Here is a 21,339-nt window from a genome sequence, read left to right as displayed (position 1 = left end):
GCTATAACAAAAACTATCCAAAAAACTCAAACACTTGGAAGCTAAATAGCATGCTATTAAATAATGATTGGGTTACTAATGAGATCAAAGCAGAAATTCCATACATCCTGGAAACTAATGACAATAAAAACACAGCAATCCAAACTCTACGGGACACAATGAAAGCAGTCCTGAGAGGGAATTTTATAGCTCTACAGGTCTACCTCAAAAAAACAAGAAAAAAATGGTAGTAAATCATCTAACTCTACAACTCAAAGAATTAGAAAGAGAGCAATAAGAAAAGCCCAGAGTAAGCAGAAGGAAGGAGATAATAAAGATCAGAGTAGAAATAAATGACATAGAGACCAAAACAGAAATACAAAAGATCAATGAAAACAAGAGCTGGTTCTTTGAAAGGATAAACAAGATTGATGAACCTCTAGCCAAGCTCACCAAGAAGCAAAGAGAGAGGACCCAAATAAACAAAATCAGAAATGATGGACGCAAAATAACAACAGACGCCACTGAAATACAAAGTCTTGTTAAAACATACTATGAAGAACTCTGCTCCAACAAACTAGACAACCTGGAGGAAATGGACAAATTCCTAGAAAGATACAACCTTCCAAAACTCAATCAGGAAGAATCTAAAAATCTCAGTAAGCTGATAACTATGGAAGAAATTAAAGCAGTCATCAAAAAGTTCCCAGCAAACAAAAGCCCGGGGCCAGAAGGCTTCACAGGGGAGTTATACCAAACATTCAAGGAAGAACTAAAACCTATCCTTCTCAGACTATTCCAAAAAATTCAAGAGGAAGGAACACTTCCAAACTCATTCTATGAAGCCAGCATTACCCTAATACCAAAACCAGGTAAAGACAACACAATGAAAGAGTATTACAGGCCAATATCCCTCATGAACATAGATGCCAAAATCCTCAATAAAATTCTAACAAATCGGATCCAGCAATACATCAGAAAGATCATTCACCATGACCAAGTAGAATTTATCCTGGGGATGCAAGGATGGTACAATATTTGCAAATCAATAAACGTGATATATCACATAAGCAAACTGAGAGATGAAAATCACATAGTCATGTCAATTTATGCAGAAAAAGCATTTGACAAAATCCAATACCCTTTCTTGATAAAAACTTTCAGCAAGGTGGTAATAGAAGGATCATACCTCAACATAATAAACCCACAGCCAACATCATACTCAATGGATAAAAACTAAAACCATTTCCCCTAGGAACAAGACAGGGAAGCCCACTCTCACCATTCCTGTTCTACATAGTATTAGAAGTACTAGCCTTTGAGATGAGACAAGAAGAAGAAATAAAAGGCATCCAAATTGGAAAAGAAGTAAAACTGTCCTTATTCGCAGATGACATGATACTGTACATAGAAAACCCTAAAGACTCCATCAAAAAATTATTAGACTTAAATGAATTTGGCAATGTAGCAGGATACAAAATTAATGCCAAGAAATCTATGGCATTTCTATACATCAATAGTGAACTTACAGAAAGAGAGTACAAAAAGGAAATCCCAATTACCATTGCACCAAAAAATTAAGATACCGAGGAATAAACTTAACTAAGGAGGTAAAAGACTTATATGCAAAAAACTACAGGACACTGAAAAAAGAGATAGAGGAAGACATAAACAGATGTAAGAATATACTGTGTTCATGGATGGGTAGAATCAACATCATCAAAATATCCATACTACCCAAAGCAATCTATAGATTCAATGCAATCCCCATTAAAATACCAATGGCATATTTCACAGACCTAGAACAAACTTTCCAAAAATTCATCTGGAATAAAAAAAGACCCCAAATAGCTGCATCAATCCTGAGAAAGAAGAACAAAGTAGGTGGGATCTCAATATCAGATATCAAGCTGTATTACCAAGCCACTGTTCTCAAAACTGCCTGGTACTGGCACAGGAACAGACATATAGACCAATGGAATAGAATAGAGAACCCAGAAATTGACCCAAACCACTATGCCCAATTAATATTCAACGAAGGAGGAAAGAGCATACAATTGGAGTCAAGACACACTCTTCAGTAAATGGTGTTTAGAAAATTGGACAGATACATGCAAAAAAAATGAAACTAGACCACCAACTTACACCATACACAAGAATAAACTCAAAATGGATAAAAGACTTAAACATAACACAGGAAACCATAAAAATACTAGAGGAATCCACAGGCAGCAAAATCTCAGACATATGCCGGAGGAATTTCTTCACTGACACTGCTCCTAGGGCAATGGAAACTAAAGAGGAAATAAACAAATGGGACTACATCAAAATAAAAAGCTTTTGCATAGCAAAGGAAACCATCAACAAAACAACAAGAAAGCCCATTCAATGGGAGAACATATTTGCCAATGTTATCACTGATAAGGGTTTTATCTCCAACATTTATAGGGAACTCATGCAACTTAACAAAAGGAAGATAAACAACCCAAACAAAAGATGGCAACGGACCTAAATATATACTTTTTGAAAGAAGACAGAAGGAAGGCCAATAGACATATGAAAACATGCTCAAAGTCACTAATTATATGAGAGACGCAAATCAAAACGACAATGAGGTACCATCTCACACCTGTCAGAATGGCTATCATCAACAAATAAACAAACAACAAGTATTGGCGAGGATGCGGGGGGGAAAAAAGGAACCCTCATGAACTGCTGATGGGAATGTAGACTGGTATAGCCACTGTGGAGAACAGTATGGAGTTTCCTCAAAAAACTAAAAATGGAACTCCCATTTGACCCTGTGATCCCACTTCTAGGAATATATCCCAAGAAGCTAGAAACACCAGTCAGAAAAGATATATGCACCCCTATATTCATAGCAGCACAATTTACCACAGCTAAAATTTGGAAACAGCCTAAGTGCCCATAAGCAGATGAGTGGATTAGAAAACTGTGGTACATCTACACAATGGAATACTACGCTGCTGTAAAAAAAGAAGGAATTCTTATCATTTGCGAAAGCATGGATGGAACTGGAGAGTATTATGCTAAGTGAAATAAGCCTGTCAGAGAAAGATAAATATCACATGATCTCACTCATTTATGGAATATAATGAACAACATAAACTGATGAACAAAAACAGATACAGAGACAGAAGCATTGATCAGACTGTCAAACCTCAGAGGGAAGGTAGGGGAGGGTGGGGGTAAGGGTGAGAGATCAACCAAAGGACTTGTATGCATGCATATATGCCTAACCAATGGACACAGACAATGGGGGGTGAGGGCATGAGTGGGGGTTTTGAGGGGTAATGGGGGGATAGGACACATGTAATACCTTAATCAATAAAGACATTTTTAAAAGGAATAATCTATAACAGGATATTGTAAAAACTAAGTTGCAAAATTTTTATTAAAACATTTCTTATATACGTTTATATTGGCTGGTCCGCAAAAATATTTGTTGTGGGCCACATGCCGCCCACAGGTTGGGAGTTTGACATGTTTTCTCTAGAAGATACTAAAGATATGTGTTTTTATCATCTACTTATTTTTTTTAATATATTTTATTGATTTTTTACAGAGAGGAAGGGAGAGAGATAGAGAGTTAGAAACATCGATCAGCTGCCTCCTGCACATCTCCCACTGGGGATGTGCCCGCAACCCAGGTACATGCCCTTGACCGGAATCGAACCTGGGATCTTTCAGTCCGCAGGCCGACGCTCTATCCACTGATCCAAACCGGTTTTGGCTCATCTACTTCTTTTCTTTTTTTAATTAAATCTTTATTGTTCAGATTATTACATTTGTTCCTCTTTTTTCCCCTCATTACTCCCCTCCTCCCAGTTCCCGCCCCCCCCCCCCCGCCCTCACTCCCCACCCACTGTCCTCATCCATAGGTGCACGATTTTTGTCCAATCTCTTCCCGCATCTCCCACACCCCTTTCCCTCGCAAGAATAGTCAGTCCATTCCCTTTCTATGTCCCTGATTCTATTATGATCACCAGATTATTTATTCACTTGATTCTTAGATTCACTTGTTGATAGATGCATGTTTGTTGTTCATAATTTGTATCTTTACCTTTTTCTTCTTCCTCTTCTTAAAGGATACCTTTCAGCATTTCATATAATACTAGTTTGGTGGTGATGAACTCCTTTAGCTTTTCCTTATCTGTGAAGCTCTTTATCTGACCTTCAATTCTGAATGATAGCTTTGCTGGATAAAGTAATCTTGGTTGTAGGTTCTTTGCATTCATCACTTTGAATATTTCTTGCCACTTCCTTCTGGCCTGCAAAGTTTCTGTTGAGAAATCAGCTGACAGTCGTATGGGTATTCCCTTGTAGGTAACTGAGTTTCTTTCTCTTGCTGCTTTTAAGATTCTCTCTTTGTCTTTTGCTCTTGGCATTTTAATGATGATGTGTCTTGGTGTGGTCCTCTTTGGATTACTTTTGTTTGGGGTTCTCTGCGCTTCCTGGACTTGTAAGTCTATTTCTTTCACCAGGTGGGGGAAGTTTTCTGTCATTATTTCTTCAAATAGGTTTTCAATATCTTCCTTTCTCTCATCTTCTGGCACCCCTATAATTCTGATGTTGGTACGCTTGAAGCTGTCCCAGAGGCTCCTTACACTATCTTCGTATTTTCGGATTCTTTTTTCATTTTGCTTTTCTGGTTGGGTGTTTTTTGCTTCTTTGCATTTCAAACCTTTGCCTTGATTCTTGCGCTCCTCTCGTCTGCTGTTGGAAGTCTGTATAGTATTCGTTATTTCAGTCCGTGTATGCTTAATTTCTAGTTGGTTCTTTATCATAACATCGAGGGTCTCATTAGATTTCTTGAGGATCTCACTAAATTTATCGGCGGCTTCTAGACAGTTCTTAAGAGACCTTAAAAGTGTGGTTCTGAACTCAATATCCTCCATTGACAGTTTTGTCCTGTTTCTTTGTCTCCGCATTTTTTTTTAAAATATATTTTATTGGTTTTTTTGCAGAGAGGAAGAGAGATAGAGAGTTAGAAACATCGATGAGAGAGAAACATCGATCAGCTGCCTCCTGCACATCCCCCACTGGGGAAGTGCCCGCAACCCAGGCACATGCCCTTGACCGGAATCGAACCCGGGACCCCTCAGTCCGCAGGCCAATGCTCTATCCACTGAGCCAAACAGGTTTTTGGCTGTCTCCGCATTTTTTATGCTTTCTTGGTGCACCCCCTAGTGGTCTTTGTGCGCAGTCTTGTTGTAGTTAAGCCTTGATTGTTGTCAGCAATACCGGGGGTGATTTGACCTCCAGGCTAACTGGCTATGAGAGTCCACTGTGTCTGCAGTGGGAGAGCTTCTGTGCTGGATCTCTAGGGCAGTGCTAATCTAGCGTTTGCCTGAGGCTTTCCGGCAAATGGCTCTGCGCAGGGCTTGGGCGAGGCGGGTCCCCGGTGATCTACAGGGCGGCCGGAGGGAGCAGTTATGGCTGCTCTCAGTTCCGTCCCTAGGGGCTCTGCCTCACAGAGTCCCAGCAACTGCTGCAAACCTCAGAGAGAAAGCTGCTTCGAGTTCCGACCGAAGCCAGACAGTCCCGCTTCTCCCGTTTGAGTCTGGGTCCCTAGAGACTCGCCCGGATCTGGAGCTCAGAGTCTGAAACTCCCTCCCGATTGAAAACACCAACCGTGCCCTCCGCCTCCAGCCAGCTCCGCGCGCACTCCGCACCTTAGTATTTCACTTCAGCACTGCGCCTTCTCTGAGTCTGGGTATGATATTCTCTTTCCTCCTAGTTGTAGAATTTCCACTCAGCCAGCCTTCCTGTGGTTCTGGATGATGTCCGTTCCATCTTTTAGTTGTTTTTTGAAGTGGTTGTTCGAGGCAGCAATCTCCGGCGTTAACCTATGCCGCCATCTTGGTTTCTCCTCATCTACTTCTTAATAAGGATTTAACAGTAGTGCCAGAAGACATATCCCTATTTTTGGTATAGATAATTTGTTTGTAAATTACGGACATTAACAGAGCTGGTGAGGGATCCTGTAAAGAACTTTGAGAATGGAATCTGTATGACAATACTTTGGCCTTATGTTCCATATCGACAATCATCTGTCATTCATCCATCCATTTATGCTAGCATCCATCCATTCATCCATCCATCCACCCATCCATCTATCTATTCATCCATACATTTATGCCATCATCCATCCATCCACCCATCCACCCATCTAACCATCTATTTATGCTTTCATCTACCCATCTATCCATCCATCCATTTATTTAAGCTATCATCCATCCATCCATTTATGCTATCATCCACCCGTCCATCCATCCATTTATGCTATCATCCTCCCTCCCTCCATCCATCCATTCATCCATTTATGCTATCATCCCTCTATCCTTTCATCCATTTATGCTATCACCCATCCATCCATACATACATCTATTCATTAATTTCATAAATATTCCTTGATATTTTATAGTGAAAGAAGCCTCTAATAGATGCTAAGGTGCCCACCAAAAAGAAAAGTTTTTGGGTCCTTTGCCCCCTAAAATGTAGGCCTAGAAAAAGTAATGACCTTTCTTGTAGAGGTGCGGCAGGTCTCCCTGTGTCACTTGCTAAGTTAGCAGCTCCAGGTCTGTCTCCTTTCCCTCAGCACCACCTGAAGAGGCTGGAGGGCCGCCGCCTGGACTATGATTATAAAAGGAGGCACGTCGGAAAGATCCCCGACAATGAGATCACACAAGCAATGGAAAAGTTTGAGGAGTCCAAGGCCTTGGCGGAGAGGTGCATGTTTAATTTTTTAGAAAATGATGTAAGTATTGACCCCAACCAGGAGACCCTCCTGGGAATGGAAACATTAACTGTATATTTGAGGGGAAGCTCTGAGAGCATTTGTTGTTATGAAAGTTTCCAGAAATTTCTTTTATTTATGTACTGTGGCCTGGTGCACAGATTCATGTACATTGAGAGGAAATTAATTAGAAGAAAGTTTCGTGTGGTAATTCAATTACTGCAAAAAATTACATGTCATAATAGTATATATAATATAGTATTATAAAATTAAAACACATGTGTGATTGGCGCCAGCAGGAGTTTTATATGTATTGCGCATGTGCAAGTCAAAGTTTATTTTTAAATTGCCAGTGCATGTTATATGTACTGGCCAGTCAGTCAGACAGACCTACAGTCAGTCACTTAGCCTTTTATATATATAGATCTATTTAATTGATTTCAGAGGGAAAGAGAGAAACATCAATGATGAGAGAGAATCATGGATCAGCTACCTCCTGCACTCCCATTACTGGGGATTGAGCCCACAATCCTGGCATGTGCCCTGACCAGAATCGAACCATCACCTCTTGGCTCCTTGGTCAGCACTCAACCACTGATCCACGCAGGCCATGTCCAGATATTTCATTCTAAGTGTGGTTTGGGAAGCAGAGGCCACCACACACAGCTGGCTGCTCGTGGCCTGGGCACTGCTGGGGGCCTCCACATGCCAAGAGACTCAGCTTAGTAATCACCTCTCCCCTGGTTGCATTGAACAGCTACTATGTGTGTGCACAGTGTCCCAGGATGCATGTCTTTCCTGATGTCAGCCAGGAAGGGAGGAAGTCACTACAGACAAATGCATCTCTCTGTGACATAATCTTGTGACATAATCTTGTATTTTAGCCACATGAGAGAGAAGAGCTGCTGATGTCCCCTCTGCCCATTCCAGCCCCATAGTGTTTCAAAGAATGTTCATTTAGCCCTAGTGGGTTTGGCTCAGTGAAAAGAGCATAGGCCTGTGGACTGAAGGGTCCCATGTTTGATTCTGGTCAAGAGCATGTATCTTGGTTGCAGGCTTGATCCCCAGCCCTGGTTGGGTCGTGTGCAAAGAGAAACCAATCAATGTGTCTCTCTCTTATCAATGTTTCTCGCTCTCTCTCTCTCCCCCCCCCCCTTCCACTTTCTAAAATTCAGTGGAAGAGATATCCTCACATGAGGATTCAAAACAACAAAACAAAAAGAATGTTCATTTAGTTGTCTTCCATGATTCCTTTTCACATTCTGTAATGCCATGCATATTGCGAAGTGGGTGTTAAAATAGAAATTCGCTTTCCTGAGGACAGAGGTGGCAGTCTACTGTGATCATGTGAGGTTGAGGCACTGTACTTGTTGAAAAGTATGTGTCAGCCCTGGCCAGTGTTGCCCAGTGAATAGAGCACCAACCTGCAGACTAAAGGGTCCTGGGTTCAATTCAGGTCAAGGGCACGTATCTGGGCTGTGGCCTCAATTGCTGACCAAGCTGAGGAACCCCACCCGTGCATTAAAAAAAAAAGTATGTGTCAGAGCCAAAGAGGTGAAACTTGTTGGGGTCCAACCCCAGCAGGTCCAGGGGTTCCCAAAGGTGTGGACAGAGTCGGCGATGAAACTCCTGTCTGGTTTGTGTATCCTTCTACCAGGCTGAGTCGGCAGAGGCTATTGTATAGGAGGCCCGATGCTTTTTGGCTGCTGTACAACCCTCTGCATTGTATTTCCAAAAAATCTAACATAACATTATTCTCCCCCTTTTTTGTTTTTTATAGAAAAGGGTTATATTGATGGAATTGTCAGTTCTTCTTTTTGTGTCAAGAGCTAACTTTGATGTGTTAAAACTAAGTAAAATACATTTACTCAATCCAAAGCAGGCATTAAAAAGAAAAACCCCAAATGTTCTCTTGTATCCATTTTAAGAATAGCTTTCCGCTATTACCTGAGTCCTGATCTATCACCCCAGGGAGAGCTTGCCAATCCTGCACTTTCCCTGGGCGGAAAGGCTGCAGTGGGGTTAAGGATGAGGCTCCTTGGGCCTACCTTCTCCCATGCCTTTACATTTACCTTTCCTTCCTCAGAAAAGCATGGACATACTTCTTGTATAAAACATTCCATCTGACTGGGAGTAACCTTAACTCCTCTGCTAGCAAGCATATGGGTTAAAAGATTAATACGGGGTCTTTTTTCTTTAGACTCAGTAAGGCACATCTTCTTAATCTAAAGATCAATACAGAGTCTTCTTTCTTTGGACTCAGTATGGCACATCTTCTCAATCTAAGTTCTGTACTTTCCACCTTCTTACTCTACTTATCCTCTATAGGGGGGTCTGCAGCACCCTGGTGGAGTCCTGTCTGTCTCGAGTGTGGGGGTTCTCAATGCGAGGGGATGCTTACCTAGGGGAGTCCTGTTCCAGGGGTTCCCAAAGGTGTGGACTGAGTCGGTGAAGACTATCCACCCTCTTCCTACGGTGGAATCCTATCCATCCCGAGAGTGGGGCTTACTTAGGGGAATGGGGGGCTTACCTAAGGGTCTCTGTTCGGGTGCCAGATGTTGGGGTCCAGGGGTCCCCAAAGGTGTGGACGGAGTCGGCAAAGAAGGAATGACACGGAGGCAGTGTTCAGGTGATCATCATAGCCAGGTTCTGTGTTTTATGGTCTTGTTACATCTGTATTTATACCACTTGGTTTTAATCCTATCAATTTCTATTCCAAAGGTTAGGGCGTTTCTTATCTCCATTCCAGAGAGTAAAGATTATGTAGCTTAAGAGTGATTGTTCATAGTTAAAGTGATTAACTACCCCCCGGCACTTAGTTGAGAGGTTTTATTCCCTCCCTAACTTCAGGGAAAAATCCCTACCTGGGGAAACAACCTTTCTCGGAGAGGTGACCTTGGTTAAAACACATAGTGCCAAGAAGGGGAGCAAACATATTAAGAACAGTATGCCATATATGCCAGGTCCCTTGAAACATATACTGTGCAGATGTTCCCTGCAGCAACTGTGTCAAGCAGCAAGGAGGGACTGGCTTCCAACAGAAACTGAAGAAATCCATAGGATTGATTTCACAGGGTCCAGGCTATCTATGTTTTGTGTATTGGGTATTGACCTTGAGGCCCAGCGTGTCCTTTTGCCCCACGGACTTGGCATACGCATGTGGTGCAGTTTCCTTGTTCCGATGCCCGTCCTGGTGTGTCTGAGTTGCCCTGGGAATCCATGGTTGAAATGGTCTAAGTGGGTAAGGAAAGTGAACATGTAGCAGAGAAAGCGTGGTGTGTGACTCCAAATGGAGCCACTTTGTAATGTATTTTTCATTGATTTCAGAGAAGAAGGGAGAGGGAGAGAGAGAGAGAAAGAGAGAAACATCAATGATGAGAGGAAATCATTGATTAGCTGTCTCCTGCACACCCCCTATAGGGGATCGAGGCCGAAACCCGGGCATGTGCCCTTGACCAGAATCAAGCCCGGGACGCTTCAGTACACAAGCTGACGCTCTATCCACTGAGCCAAATTGGCGAGGGCACAAATGGAGCCACTTTGGATCTCTGAGGCAGACGTGTCTGTAGTGGGTGTTGTGGGGTGAGTCACAGGGCAGGCTTTGCCCACAGCCAATGAGCAAGGGGACTAAGGAAGTGATGCAGAGGCTCTGGGGAGCTGGGGAAGGGGGTGGGGTTTTATCTTGTTTTGTGTCTTTGTTTGGATTTGGAGTGTGTGGGATTGTGCTGGGGGCCCCCAGCACCTCCAGCCAGTGAGCTTGCCTCTGTGGCCCCCAGAAATGAGCTCAGTGAGCCCCTCTTTTCCATGGCAGCACCTCAGACAGGTGGGGAACCTGGGCAGCTGGCGGGCCTGCTTGAGACTCCTCTCCCCCAAATGAGGCATTTCCAGGGCTTCCTTGGGGGGCATGGCCTTTTGATTTTTTTTTAACCTTTTGCTTTTTTAAAATATATTTTTATTGATTTCAGAGAGGAAGGGAGAAGGAGAGAAACATCAATGATGAGAGAGAATCATGGATCGGCTGCCTCCTGCACGCCCCATACTGGGGAGCAAGCCCGCACCCCAGGCATGTGCATTGACTGGGAATTGGACCCTGACCTCCTGGTTCCTAGGTCAAGGCTCAACCACTGAGCCATGCCGGCTGGGCTGATGTGATCTTTTTGTGTGTCCATTGATGTTTGGTCACAGCTTCCACAAACGTCTGGATGGTGGGAAAGAGAGATGCCACCATCTTTAGAATTTATTCCTTTCAGCTGTTTGTCCTAGGGAAGGCTGTCATAGCGGCAAGAACCTACAGGAGGCGCTGCACTAGGTCCTTCTTGTCTGAGAAGAGCAGGATGTACTTAGTCTCCTGACTGGACTTAAGTAGAAAGGACACAAAGAGACACTTTAGTAAGGGAACCGTTCATTCGCTCAGTGTCGGTTCCCCTTGTCGTAGAAAAAGCTTGATCTCTGTTTCCGATGGACGATGAACCTTAATTTTTTTAAAGAAACATTATTTTATTTATTTGTTCATTTTTGGTTAATCCTCGCCCAAGAATATTTCCCATTGATTGTTAGAGAGAGTGAAAGCGAGAGGAAGAGACAGAGAGAAACATCCATGTGAGAGAAACGTCAATTAATTGCCACTTGCAGGAGCACCAACCTGGGCCTGGCCGGGGAGGAGCCTGCAACCAAGGCACATGCCCTTGACCAGAATCCAACCCGGGACCCTTTGGTCCCCAGGCTGATGCTCTCCGATTGATGAACTTTATAGCATAAAAGAAAATCTCCCGAGAATATCCTCTCCGTGGGCTAATCGGCGTTTGATTGAGTTAAAGCACATTTATAATCAGAACTCAATGTGCACATGTGCGGCCGGCATCACTAGCTCTATGCACCTGGACCTGGGTGATGATCACCTGCTCCTTGTGATATTAAATGAGCCGAGGCTGATGCGGCTTCCCTGCAAGGCCTGGTCCCTGGGCTCATGTCCTGCCTCCGGCTCCCATGGGCTCTGGCTGCCAGGGATAACGTCCCCTTCCCTGCAGGTAGAGCAAGTTGGCCAGTTGGCGCTGTTTATCCAGGCGGCTCTAGAGTATCACCAGCAGTCGGCCAACATCCTGCAGCCACTGCAGAGGAAGCTGAGGATGCGGTAAGAGCCTCCCGCCCCCACCCGTTCTGATGTGGGATCAGAACCAGTGGGAACCACTCTCTCTGGCTCTCTGATTCTCCAACTCCCCCATCCCATTGTCCCATTCTTTTTTTTTTTAAATATATTGTTATTGATTTCAGAAAGGAAGGGAGAGGGAGAGAGAGAGAAATATCAATGATGAGTGGAATCTTGAACTGGCTGCCTCCTGCACGCCCCCCACTGGGGATGGAGCCTGTAACCTAGGCATTTGCCCTGAGGGGAATCGACCCCTGACCGCCTGGTTCATAGTCGATGCTCAACTGCTGAGCCACGCCGGCCTGCCTGCTCTAGACTTTTTTGAAAATGAGTGATATCCAATGGAGTATGCACGGTAACCCTGTGCATTAAAGTGAGGGGTGAACAAAAAAACCTACCCCTGTTGGCCAGGGTTGGATAACAGAAAATTGTCTTATAAAGGACTAGGATAATGAATAAATGTTCAAGGGTTTTGGCTTATATCAACGCCCTTCTGACAAAGGGAAAAGTGGTGTCGGGTCAGCAAGTTGTCCCCTCTGTAGTCGGTGGTCACTGGGAACTCACGGGGGCAGCATTTCATTTTCTATCTCTGTTTCCGGGAGAAAAAGAGACAGAAAATGAAAGCCCCTCCCACTGACAGGATCCTGCTGGTCACACAGGAGCTAAGCCCCACCCACTGACAGGATCCTGTTGGTCACTCAGGAGTTAAGCCCCTCCCACTGACAGTGTCCTGCTGGTCACACAGGCATTATGCCCCTCCCTTATGAGCTAAGCTCCTCCCACATGACCTAAGCCCCTTCCACTGACAGGATCCTGTTAGTCACAAAGAAGGTAAGCCCTTCCCACTGGCAGGGTCCTGCTGGAGCTTAACTCCCGGGTGACCACTGCCCACTGCCAAGACCAACTTCGCAATAGATGCTCTTCCAACACCTGGTTGAACAGCAACATCTCAGGGTGTCACCTCTAGCACTTTGGGCTACTCCAGAGTCAGGATGTAAAAGTCACACCCCTCAGTGTGTAGGCTCCTCAAGGCAGAACCAGGGTGTGTGGGAGGCTATTTGGCTTCAGCCGACACATCTTCCTACGTGTGTGTTACAGAATCGCGGCTGCCTCCTCTCTGGGCAGAAATGACTTCATGCCGCAGCCCTTGAAAAGGTGTCCCAAAGCACTCGACCTGACCACCACCTCCTCAGCCAAGTCCAGAGGTGAGATGCCCGCGCTTGGGCCAGGTGCGCCCTGCGGGAGGTTCTGCTGGAAGCCTGTGCCCACTGCATGTGGCCCATGCTCCTCTGCCATTGAAGGCACTGACACCCTGAATTTCCTTCTTTCCCACCCCTCCCACCATCCCCGGGAATGCCCCTTACCCTGCTTCCTAGGTTCAGGTACTTAATGTCAATTTTTAAAAACCAGCAACAGGGCCCTGGCCAGTTTGGCTCAGTGCATAGAACATCAGTCTGCAAACTGAAGGGTCCCAGGTTCGATTCCAGTCAAGGGCAGGTACCTCAGTTGCCTTGGTCATCTGTAAGACTCACTGGGCATGGGTTAGAGCAGTGGTTCTCAACCTTAGCTGCACATCAGAATCACCTGGGAATCTTTTTAAAATCCTGATTTCTGGGCCCCATCCTCTGGAAATTCTGTTTCTTTGTTATGGGGTGGGACCACAACATTAGTTACATAGAAACAGAATTTCCAGAGGATGAGGCCCAGAAATCAGGATTTTTAAAAGATTCCCAGGTGATTCTAATGTGCAGCCAAAGTTGAGAACCACTGTGTTAGAGGGACACAAGCTATGAGACTTGAGTTATGCAGGCTGGGACTCATGAAGGGACATCAAGTGCAGCACCAATGAAGGTGGGCTCTGGATATCTGTGAGCTGATGTGGTTTCATTAGGTGAGGTTGAAGTAAAACCCAATCAGGGAGGGAGGGCTTTGGAGCAGGATGCAAGGCTGCCTCTATGAGTGTGGACTGTCAGAGTTGGGGTAGTACTTCATCCAGTTTGAATTTGCCAGGCATTCATTCTTTGAGCCACACATGCTGAGTAATGAGTAGGAGGTCAAGGAGATGGTTATGGTGGTTGGGGCTGTTGGAGTGCAGGTGCGAGAGAGGTGTGGTAGAAAGACTGATGTGCAGTTGGAGAGGGTATGCTAATTCATGGTCACAGGGCCCTGAAATTGACTTAAGACTGAATGAAAGGTGAATTCATTTTTGGTGGTGACTGGATGTTAATATGTGGAATTTTAGTGTAATTGTCTGAAAAGAGGTGTATTGTCATGCTACATGCTATGTCCAGAGCTTAGGTGTTACGTATGTGCACTCCTGTCAGTTGTTGAGGGCAGATACAGTGATCATTAGGAACACGATAGCATACATCAGTGTCTCCTGGGCTTGAAAATCCTTACTAGTATAGGGAAGGCAGCGGGAAGGAGAGAACACATTATAAAGTGGTGAGTTAGAATTTTGGAAAAGAAGGTGATTAGGAAAAATCCTGACCACAACAAGGCATATTGGTGTTATTTTTGAAATTGTAACTCTGGGAAAGAGGCTGTGAGAGGAGTGTGTTTTGAAGAATTATGTGACTATTAGTGAAAGGTGATGGACTCAGCATCCTAGGCTTGAGTTCCAAAGAGTGAAGTGTGATCCCATACTTTTCTGGGACTTGGAGGGATATTCTGGGGCACTACATGGGGAATGCCTGATAAGACCAGTGTCAAATCAATCACACTCTCTTTATGGCCAACATTTCTCCCTCAGCTGTATTGAGAAGAGGCTGTGTGACCTACATGTGAGGCCCAGGATTCAGATACCTTTTATTTGTTCATCAAACTTTATTGTTGTGGGTAGATGTGTTATTAGTTGGCATATAAGGAGAGAGTTACTTTGATTGGACTAAGGCGTGGTACTACTCTGATAAAGGTAGTAGAGGGGAAGGATGGATGTGTAGGGTGGGCAGTATGATGAACAGAAAATCATAGGAGAGATGCTGATCATGGGCTGAACTGTCCCCATTATAACAGGATATGAATTTTGATAATGTGGCCATTGCCTTCTCCCAGAAGGAATGGGGGCTCCTTGATGAGGATCAGAGACATCTATGCTGCAATGTGATGCTACAAATGTTTGCACTTGTATCATTTTTAGGTAAGACTTTCACATTTTCTAGTGTCCTGAGGTGATGGCCCCTCTTCCTTTTTTCTCCAGACATAACTTTCTTTCACAGCCAAACCATTGGATCTGTTAGTTTTCCCCACATTATTGTAATACTAGAGGCCCAGTGTACGAATTCGTGCATGGGTGGTGCTCCTCAGCTTGGCCAGCGATCGAGGCCTATTGGGTGCCAGCTGGCCAGGGTAAGGGACCCAAGAAAGTTAGCTGGCTGGCCCAGGGGAGGGGCTGGGGGAGTTTGGCTCTGGGAGTGCACTGACCACCAGGGGGCAGCTCCTGCATTGAGCATCTGCCCCCTGATGGTCAGTGTGCATCATAGTGACTGGTTGATCGGTCATTCCAGTTCCAGTCATTCAGTCATAATGGTCGCTTTGGCTTTTATATATATAGATGTGCTGTTGATGCATATGCTGAGCTGTATGGAGAGCCCTGAGGAATGGATTCATCAAATACCCCTAACACCCATTGCCTCAGAGAGTGCAGGAAGTTGTGTGGAAGTCATGAGTCTTGCAGACAGTTTAAAGGGACCCACCTTAACTTCCTCTTCCTGGGAGAGTGACTATGTCAGTGATGGCAAACCTTTTGAGCTCGGCGTGTCAGCATTTTGAAAAACCCTAACTTAACTCTGGTGCTATGTCACATACAGAAATTTTTTAATATTTGCAACCATAGTAAAACAAAGATTTATATTTTTGATATTTATTTTATATATTTAACTGCCATTTAACAAAGAAAAATCAACCAAAAAAATGAGTTTGCGTGTCACCTCTGACATGCGTGTCATAGGTTTGCCATCACTGGACTATGTCCAGATCCATGGCTTACACTTCTGCACCCTCCCTCCAACTAAGGGTCATTGGTGATTGCCTGAACCTGGTTATTGTATTTACTTACATGAACCATGAGCGGTTATTGTGATATTCTCCTTCCATTGTTTGTAATATTCTCTTTCCTAAATACTATTGCATGCTGAGCTGCCCTGGGCCAGAGCTGGCCACTCACCTCTGTTGCATTTCATTAATACTCGGATTACTTAGGTTTTACATACTGGTAAAGTATGGGCAGGGAGAACCCTGGTTTTTTTATAGGGTGAATATGCAGGATGATTTCAGAGGAGATCTGGCCCTGTTGAGTGGCAACTGGGAAAAGTATGACGTAAGGGCTATCTTCAGATCATACAAGGGACCTGCTAATTTCCAACAATGCTTTGGTGCAAGTGCCATTGGTAAGAGCTCATTTTTACCTTTTCTTTCCCAAACATGACACTTTGCTGACTTGTCATTTCATCTGTGACTTCCTGGCTTTTGGCTACCTTCACCTTCTGGCTTTTTTGCATCACCTGGCCCCTGCAAGGCTTTCTCTGCAGTATTCTCCAACATTGACCTGCACATGTGTTATGAGGTGTGCATATTTGCTTCAGTAGACCTCACACACAAGCTATTCATTTTTTAAATTTTACTTGGAATAAGGTGTAACTAACATTTTGCACAGCTTGCCCATGTCACCAGCAGACAAGCTCTGCTGAATGCTGATAGCAGAAAAATGAGCGTGATCCCTTTTCTGTTCCATGTGGTGCTTGCCATGCTTGTGCCATATTTCATTTGAGGTCTTGTTCTTTATCTTCAGTAGCCCAGAACTTCATAGCAGCATCCTATAAATCCTTTCTGCAAATTTTTTACTTTCAGCCATTTGCATGAAGCCAAGGTAATATGTACAACACACTTTTGTAATGGGACATCCCCGTGTCACTGGTCAACATTTATTTCCTCACCATATTTCTGTTTCAGGATGTTGTCATAAAATGTATGATGAAGAGGCCTCTTCTGATGAGAGTGTATCTGTACAAGGGAAGCAAAATTCATGGCTTTTAAGACAGTTCCACCAGCCCAGACAACCCATCTCTGTAAGCGGTGTTTCTCAGTTTTAAAAGATATTCTGCACCTGACTGAGTCACAAGCAGCATACTTTGAACAGAAAGCCTTCTTTAGTGACATATGTGTTAGAGGTTTTGTTTCTATGTAAACCATCACCCCCAACAGAGGGATGTGGAGACAAGTCCTGGAAAGAAGCTATGGACAGGGTCATGTTTGTGAGCAAGTGCACCTTCTACATCTCAGGAGTGCCTTCAACCACTAGTGAGCCTGGGAAAGACTTTTCAGCCATCTCAGGGCTGTTGCAGCCCCAGGCATCTCTTAGCACAGGAAGCCTCACAGTGGTAGTGAGTTTTCACAGAAATTCTCAGTGGAAAATTACTAATCGCCACTGGGACAAACATAAAAATGCTGCAAGCCACAGACATAAATTTGTTCAACACCAGGATGTCTGCTCTGGCGAAGTGAAATATGAGTATAACAAATGTGGGAGAGGTTTTATATGTATCATTAACCACAATTGACACAGGAGAGTTCACACTGGAAAAACATCTTGGGAGTGTGATGATTGTCAAAAGCCCTTTTATCAAAGTTCTTCTCTCACTGAACACTATAGAGTTCACACTGGCGAAAAATCCTTTGAGGTTAGTGAATGTGGGAAATCATTTAGGCACAAGAATCTCCTCTTTACCCAAAAGAAAGTCCACACTGAAAAAAAGCTATATGACTGTACTGATAGCAGTAAGTCATTAAGCATAAGCTGTAATCTCATTCAACATCAAAAAGTTCACACTGGCAAAAAGCTGTATCAATGTAGTGATTGTGGGAAGTGCTTTGCTCAAAATTGTAACCTCATTCAACACCACAGAGTTCACACTGGAGAAAAGCCATGTGAGTGTATTGATTTGGGAAGCCCTTCAGTCAGAGATCTACCCTCATTAAACATCACAGAGTTCACAATGGAGAGAAGCCATATGACTGCAGTGATTTATGAGAAGTGATTTAAGCAAACCACTACTCTCACTGAGCGTCAGAAAGTTAACACTGGAGAAAAGTCGTATCAATATACTGATTGTGGGAAGTCCTTCAGATATGGGGCTAACCTCAACCAACACCATAGAGTTCACACTTGAGAGAAACCATATGAGTGTAGTGAATGTGGAAAATCTTTCAGGTACAATAGTAACCTCCTTAACCACAAAAGATTTTATACTGTTGAAAAGCTATATCAATGTAGTGATTGTCGGAAATCTTTTAGTTACAATACTCAACTAGTTAACCAAAAGAGAGTTCACACTGGTGAAAAGCCATATCAGTGTAGTGATTGTGGGGAGTACTTCCATCAAAATTTTAACCTTATTCAACACCACAGAGTTCACATTAGAGAAAAGCCATATAAGTGTAGCAATTGTGGGAAGTCCTTTAGATATATGTTCAACCTCAACCTACACCATAGAGTTCACAGTGGAGAAAAACATTTTGAGTATAATGTATGTGGGAAATATTTTATCCACAAACATACCCTGGTTAGACATCTGAGAATTTACAATGCAGAAAAGCCTTAAATGTCCAAAGAATATTTTATCTTTCTTACTCAGAATGACAACCCTGAAGGAGATACTTTGGGACCTACTTACCTAAATATCATCTCCTTTTATAAAAAGACTAGTGGCCTGATGCACAAAATTCATGCATGGGAGTGGGGGTATTCCTCAGCCTGGCCTGCACCCTCTCCAATCTGGGACCCCTCAAAGGATGTCCTACTCCCGGTTTACGGAGTTCAGGTCTAAACCGGCAGTCACACATCCCTCTCATAATCTGGGACTGCTGGCTCCTAACCACCTGCTTGCCCCTCACCCCCTGCCAGCCTGATCACCCCCAACTGCCCCCCCTGCTGCCCTGATTACCTCCAACAGAACACCACTGGTGGCCTCCTTGCCCCCAACTGGCCCCCATGCTGGTCTGCTTACCCCCAATGGCCCTGCCCCCACCAGCCTGATCACCCACAACTGCCCTCTACTCTTGGCCTCTAACCACCTCTACCTTGGCCCCACCACCATGGCTTTGTCCAGAAGAACGTCCAGAAGGTCTCCTGGAAGGTCTCCCAATTTAATTAGCATATTACCATTTTATTAGTATAGATAGAGGCCTGGTGCACGGGTGCGGGCTGGCTGGTTTGCCCTGAAGGGTGTCCCAGATCAGGGTAGAGGTTCCTTTGGGGCATGGGGCAGTCTGGGTGAGCGGCCTGTGGTGGTTTGAAGGCTGGCCACGCCCCCATGGTGTGAGGGTCCTCACTGGGAGGGCATGGCCAGTCAGGGTGAGGGGCTGAGGGCTATTTTCAAGCTGGCCACACCCTCTTCAGGATGGGGGGGTCCCACTGGGGTTCTGGGCCAGCCTTGGTGAGGGTCTGATGGATGTTTACAGGCTTGCCAAGCCCCCCAGTGGGGACCCTCACCCCATGAGGGTGTGGCCAGCCTGAGTGAGGGGCTGATGGCTGGCTGCAGGCTGGCCACACACCCTTCAGGGTTGTGGTCCCTGCCGGGGTGCCTGGCCACCCTGGATAAGGGACTGAGGGCTGTTTGCTGGCTGGTCACACCCCCTTCAGGGTGGGGATCCTTGCTGGGATGCCTGACCTGCCTGGGTGAGGGGCTAAGGGCTGTTTTCAGGCTGCCCAAGCCTCCCAGTGGGGACCCTCATCCCATGAGGGTGTGGCCAGCCTGAGTGAGTGGCTGATGGCTTTTTGCTGGCTGGCCACACCCCCTTCAGGGTGGGAGTCTCCACTGGGGTGCCTGGCCAGCCTGGGAGAGGGGCTGATGGCTGTTTGCTGGCTGGCAACGGCCCCAGGCAACCCAGGCTCCAAGACCCTCCTTGAGTGGAGGCCACAGTGGCTGGAAGCAGGTATCTGGGATTTATTTATCTTCTATAATTGAAACTTTGTAGCCTTGAGTGGAGCCCACAGCAGGCCAGGGCAGGTGGGAAGCATGGCTTCCTCTATTGCCAGGGGCAACTCAAGCCTCCTGTTTGCTCCAGCTATGTGGCCACCGACATCTTTGTTGGGTTTATTTGCATACTCTCACCTGATTAGCTGGTGGGTGTGGCTTGTGAGTGTAGCGGAGGTATGGTCAATTTGCATGTTTCTCTTTTATTAGAAAAAAAAATACTAGTACACTCTTCTAGATTCCTCATAAGTTTCAGGTAAAAGCGAGACTTTAAGATTCTGCATTTCCCAACCTGCCCATACCTCATACCCCATTGATATCACTGTATTTTTGGCTAAAACAACTTCACCTCTACCACCTGAAGGATGTGCAACAGTCAATCACCTGTGTGCTCAGGAGAAATAACTTTGGTGTTCTTATGTGGGCTTGAGGAAATAATTACTCTGAGCTCTTAGCAGTATCTTCATTCCTTTATCTCTCACTACTAGGGAATGCACATGACCCAGGGTTTTTTCAGAACACCTGTCCTCAGTTAAGAAGTCCTATCTCTGCCAGGGACTATGTGGTTCTCACATATGCTGTCATTAATTGTGTCAGGTTCTAATTCATCAACCTGCATACTGCTTGCTGTCCTCTGCTCCAGTTTATGTTTTTGTAAAGGTATTTTTTCTTTTATACCTGTAATTTGTTGGTTCTATTCACTGCCTGGGATGATTTGAAAGGAAAGTTGTGAACTGTCAGCATGGAGAGGTAAATGGATATGGTCGGGTACCTTTCTATTCTTTGGAAAATAAACAGCATGATTGCAGAAAATCACTGTTTGTTCAATATTGACTTATTTTGTATTGCTGACCTAGGCCTTATAAGTAAGTATACTTGAGTTTGTGGTGGTTTTTTTTTAATTAAATATTTATTGTTCAGGTTATTACAGTTGTTCCTCTTTTTACCCCCATAGCTCTCCTCCACCCAGTTCTCACCCCACCTTCTGCCCTTACCCCTCCCACTGTCCTCATCCATAGATGTACGATTTTCTTACAGTCTCTTCCTGCACCCCCACACCCCTTTTCCCCCAAGAATTGTTAGTCCACTCCCTTTCCATGCCCCTGGTTATTTTATATTCACCAGTTTACTCTGTTCATCAGATTTTTTATCACTTGATTTTTAGATTCACTTGTTGATAGATATGTATTGGCTGTTCATAATTTTTATTTTTACCTTTTCCTTTTCCTCTTCTTAAAGAATACCTTTCACCATTTCTTATAATGCTGGTTTGGTGATGATGAACTCCTTTAGCTTTCTCTTATCTGTGAAGCTCTTTATCTGACCTTCAATTCTGAATGATAGCTTTGCTGGATAAAGTAATCTTGGTTGTAGGTTCTTGCTATTCATCACTTTGAGTATTTTTTGCCACTCCCTTCTGCCCTGCATAGTTTCTTTTGATAAATTAGCTGACAGTCGTATGGGTACTCCCTCGTAGGAAA

General features: G+C 44.5%; 1 protein-coding gene across 1 annotated transcript in view; it reads left to right on the top strand.

The window, feature by feature from the left end:
• LOC308535797 (endophilin-A3-like) overlaps positions 1 to 21,339 on the top strand; it is a gene marked incomplete at both ends in the record, with an annotated part of 62,537 nt that overhangs the window by 28,524 nt on the left and 12,674 nt on the right. Inside the window, 3 exons of the mRNA XM_081114792.1 lie at positions 6,602 to 6,760; positions 11,767 to 11,870; positions 12,984 to 13,090. Of these exons, the coding sequence (XP_080970918.1) occupies positions 6,602 to 6,760; positions 11,767 to 11,870; positions 12,984 to 13,090 (370 nt within the window). The remainder of the gene's footprint in view (positions 1 to 6,601; positions 6,761 to 11,766; positions 11,871 to 12,983; positions 13,091 to 21,339) is intronic.

Source organism: Myotis nattereri (assembly GCF_964212035.1).
Source record: "Myotis nattereri genome assembly, chromosome: 21".
NCBI classification, from domain to species: domain Eukaryota; kingdom Metazoa; phylum Chordata; class Mammalia; order Chiroptera; family Vespertilionidae; genus Myotis; species Myotis nattereri.
Note: the sequence above shows the minus strand (reverse complement) of the source record. Positions and strands in the feature narration are given on the sequence as shown.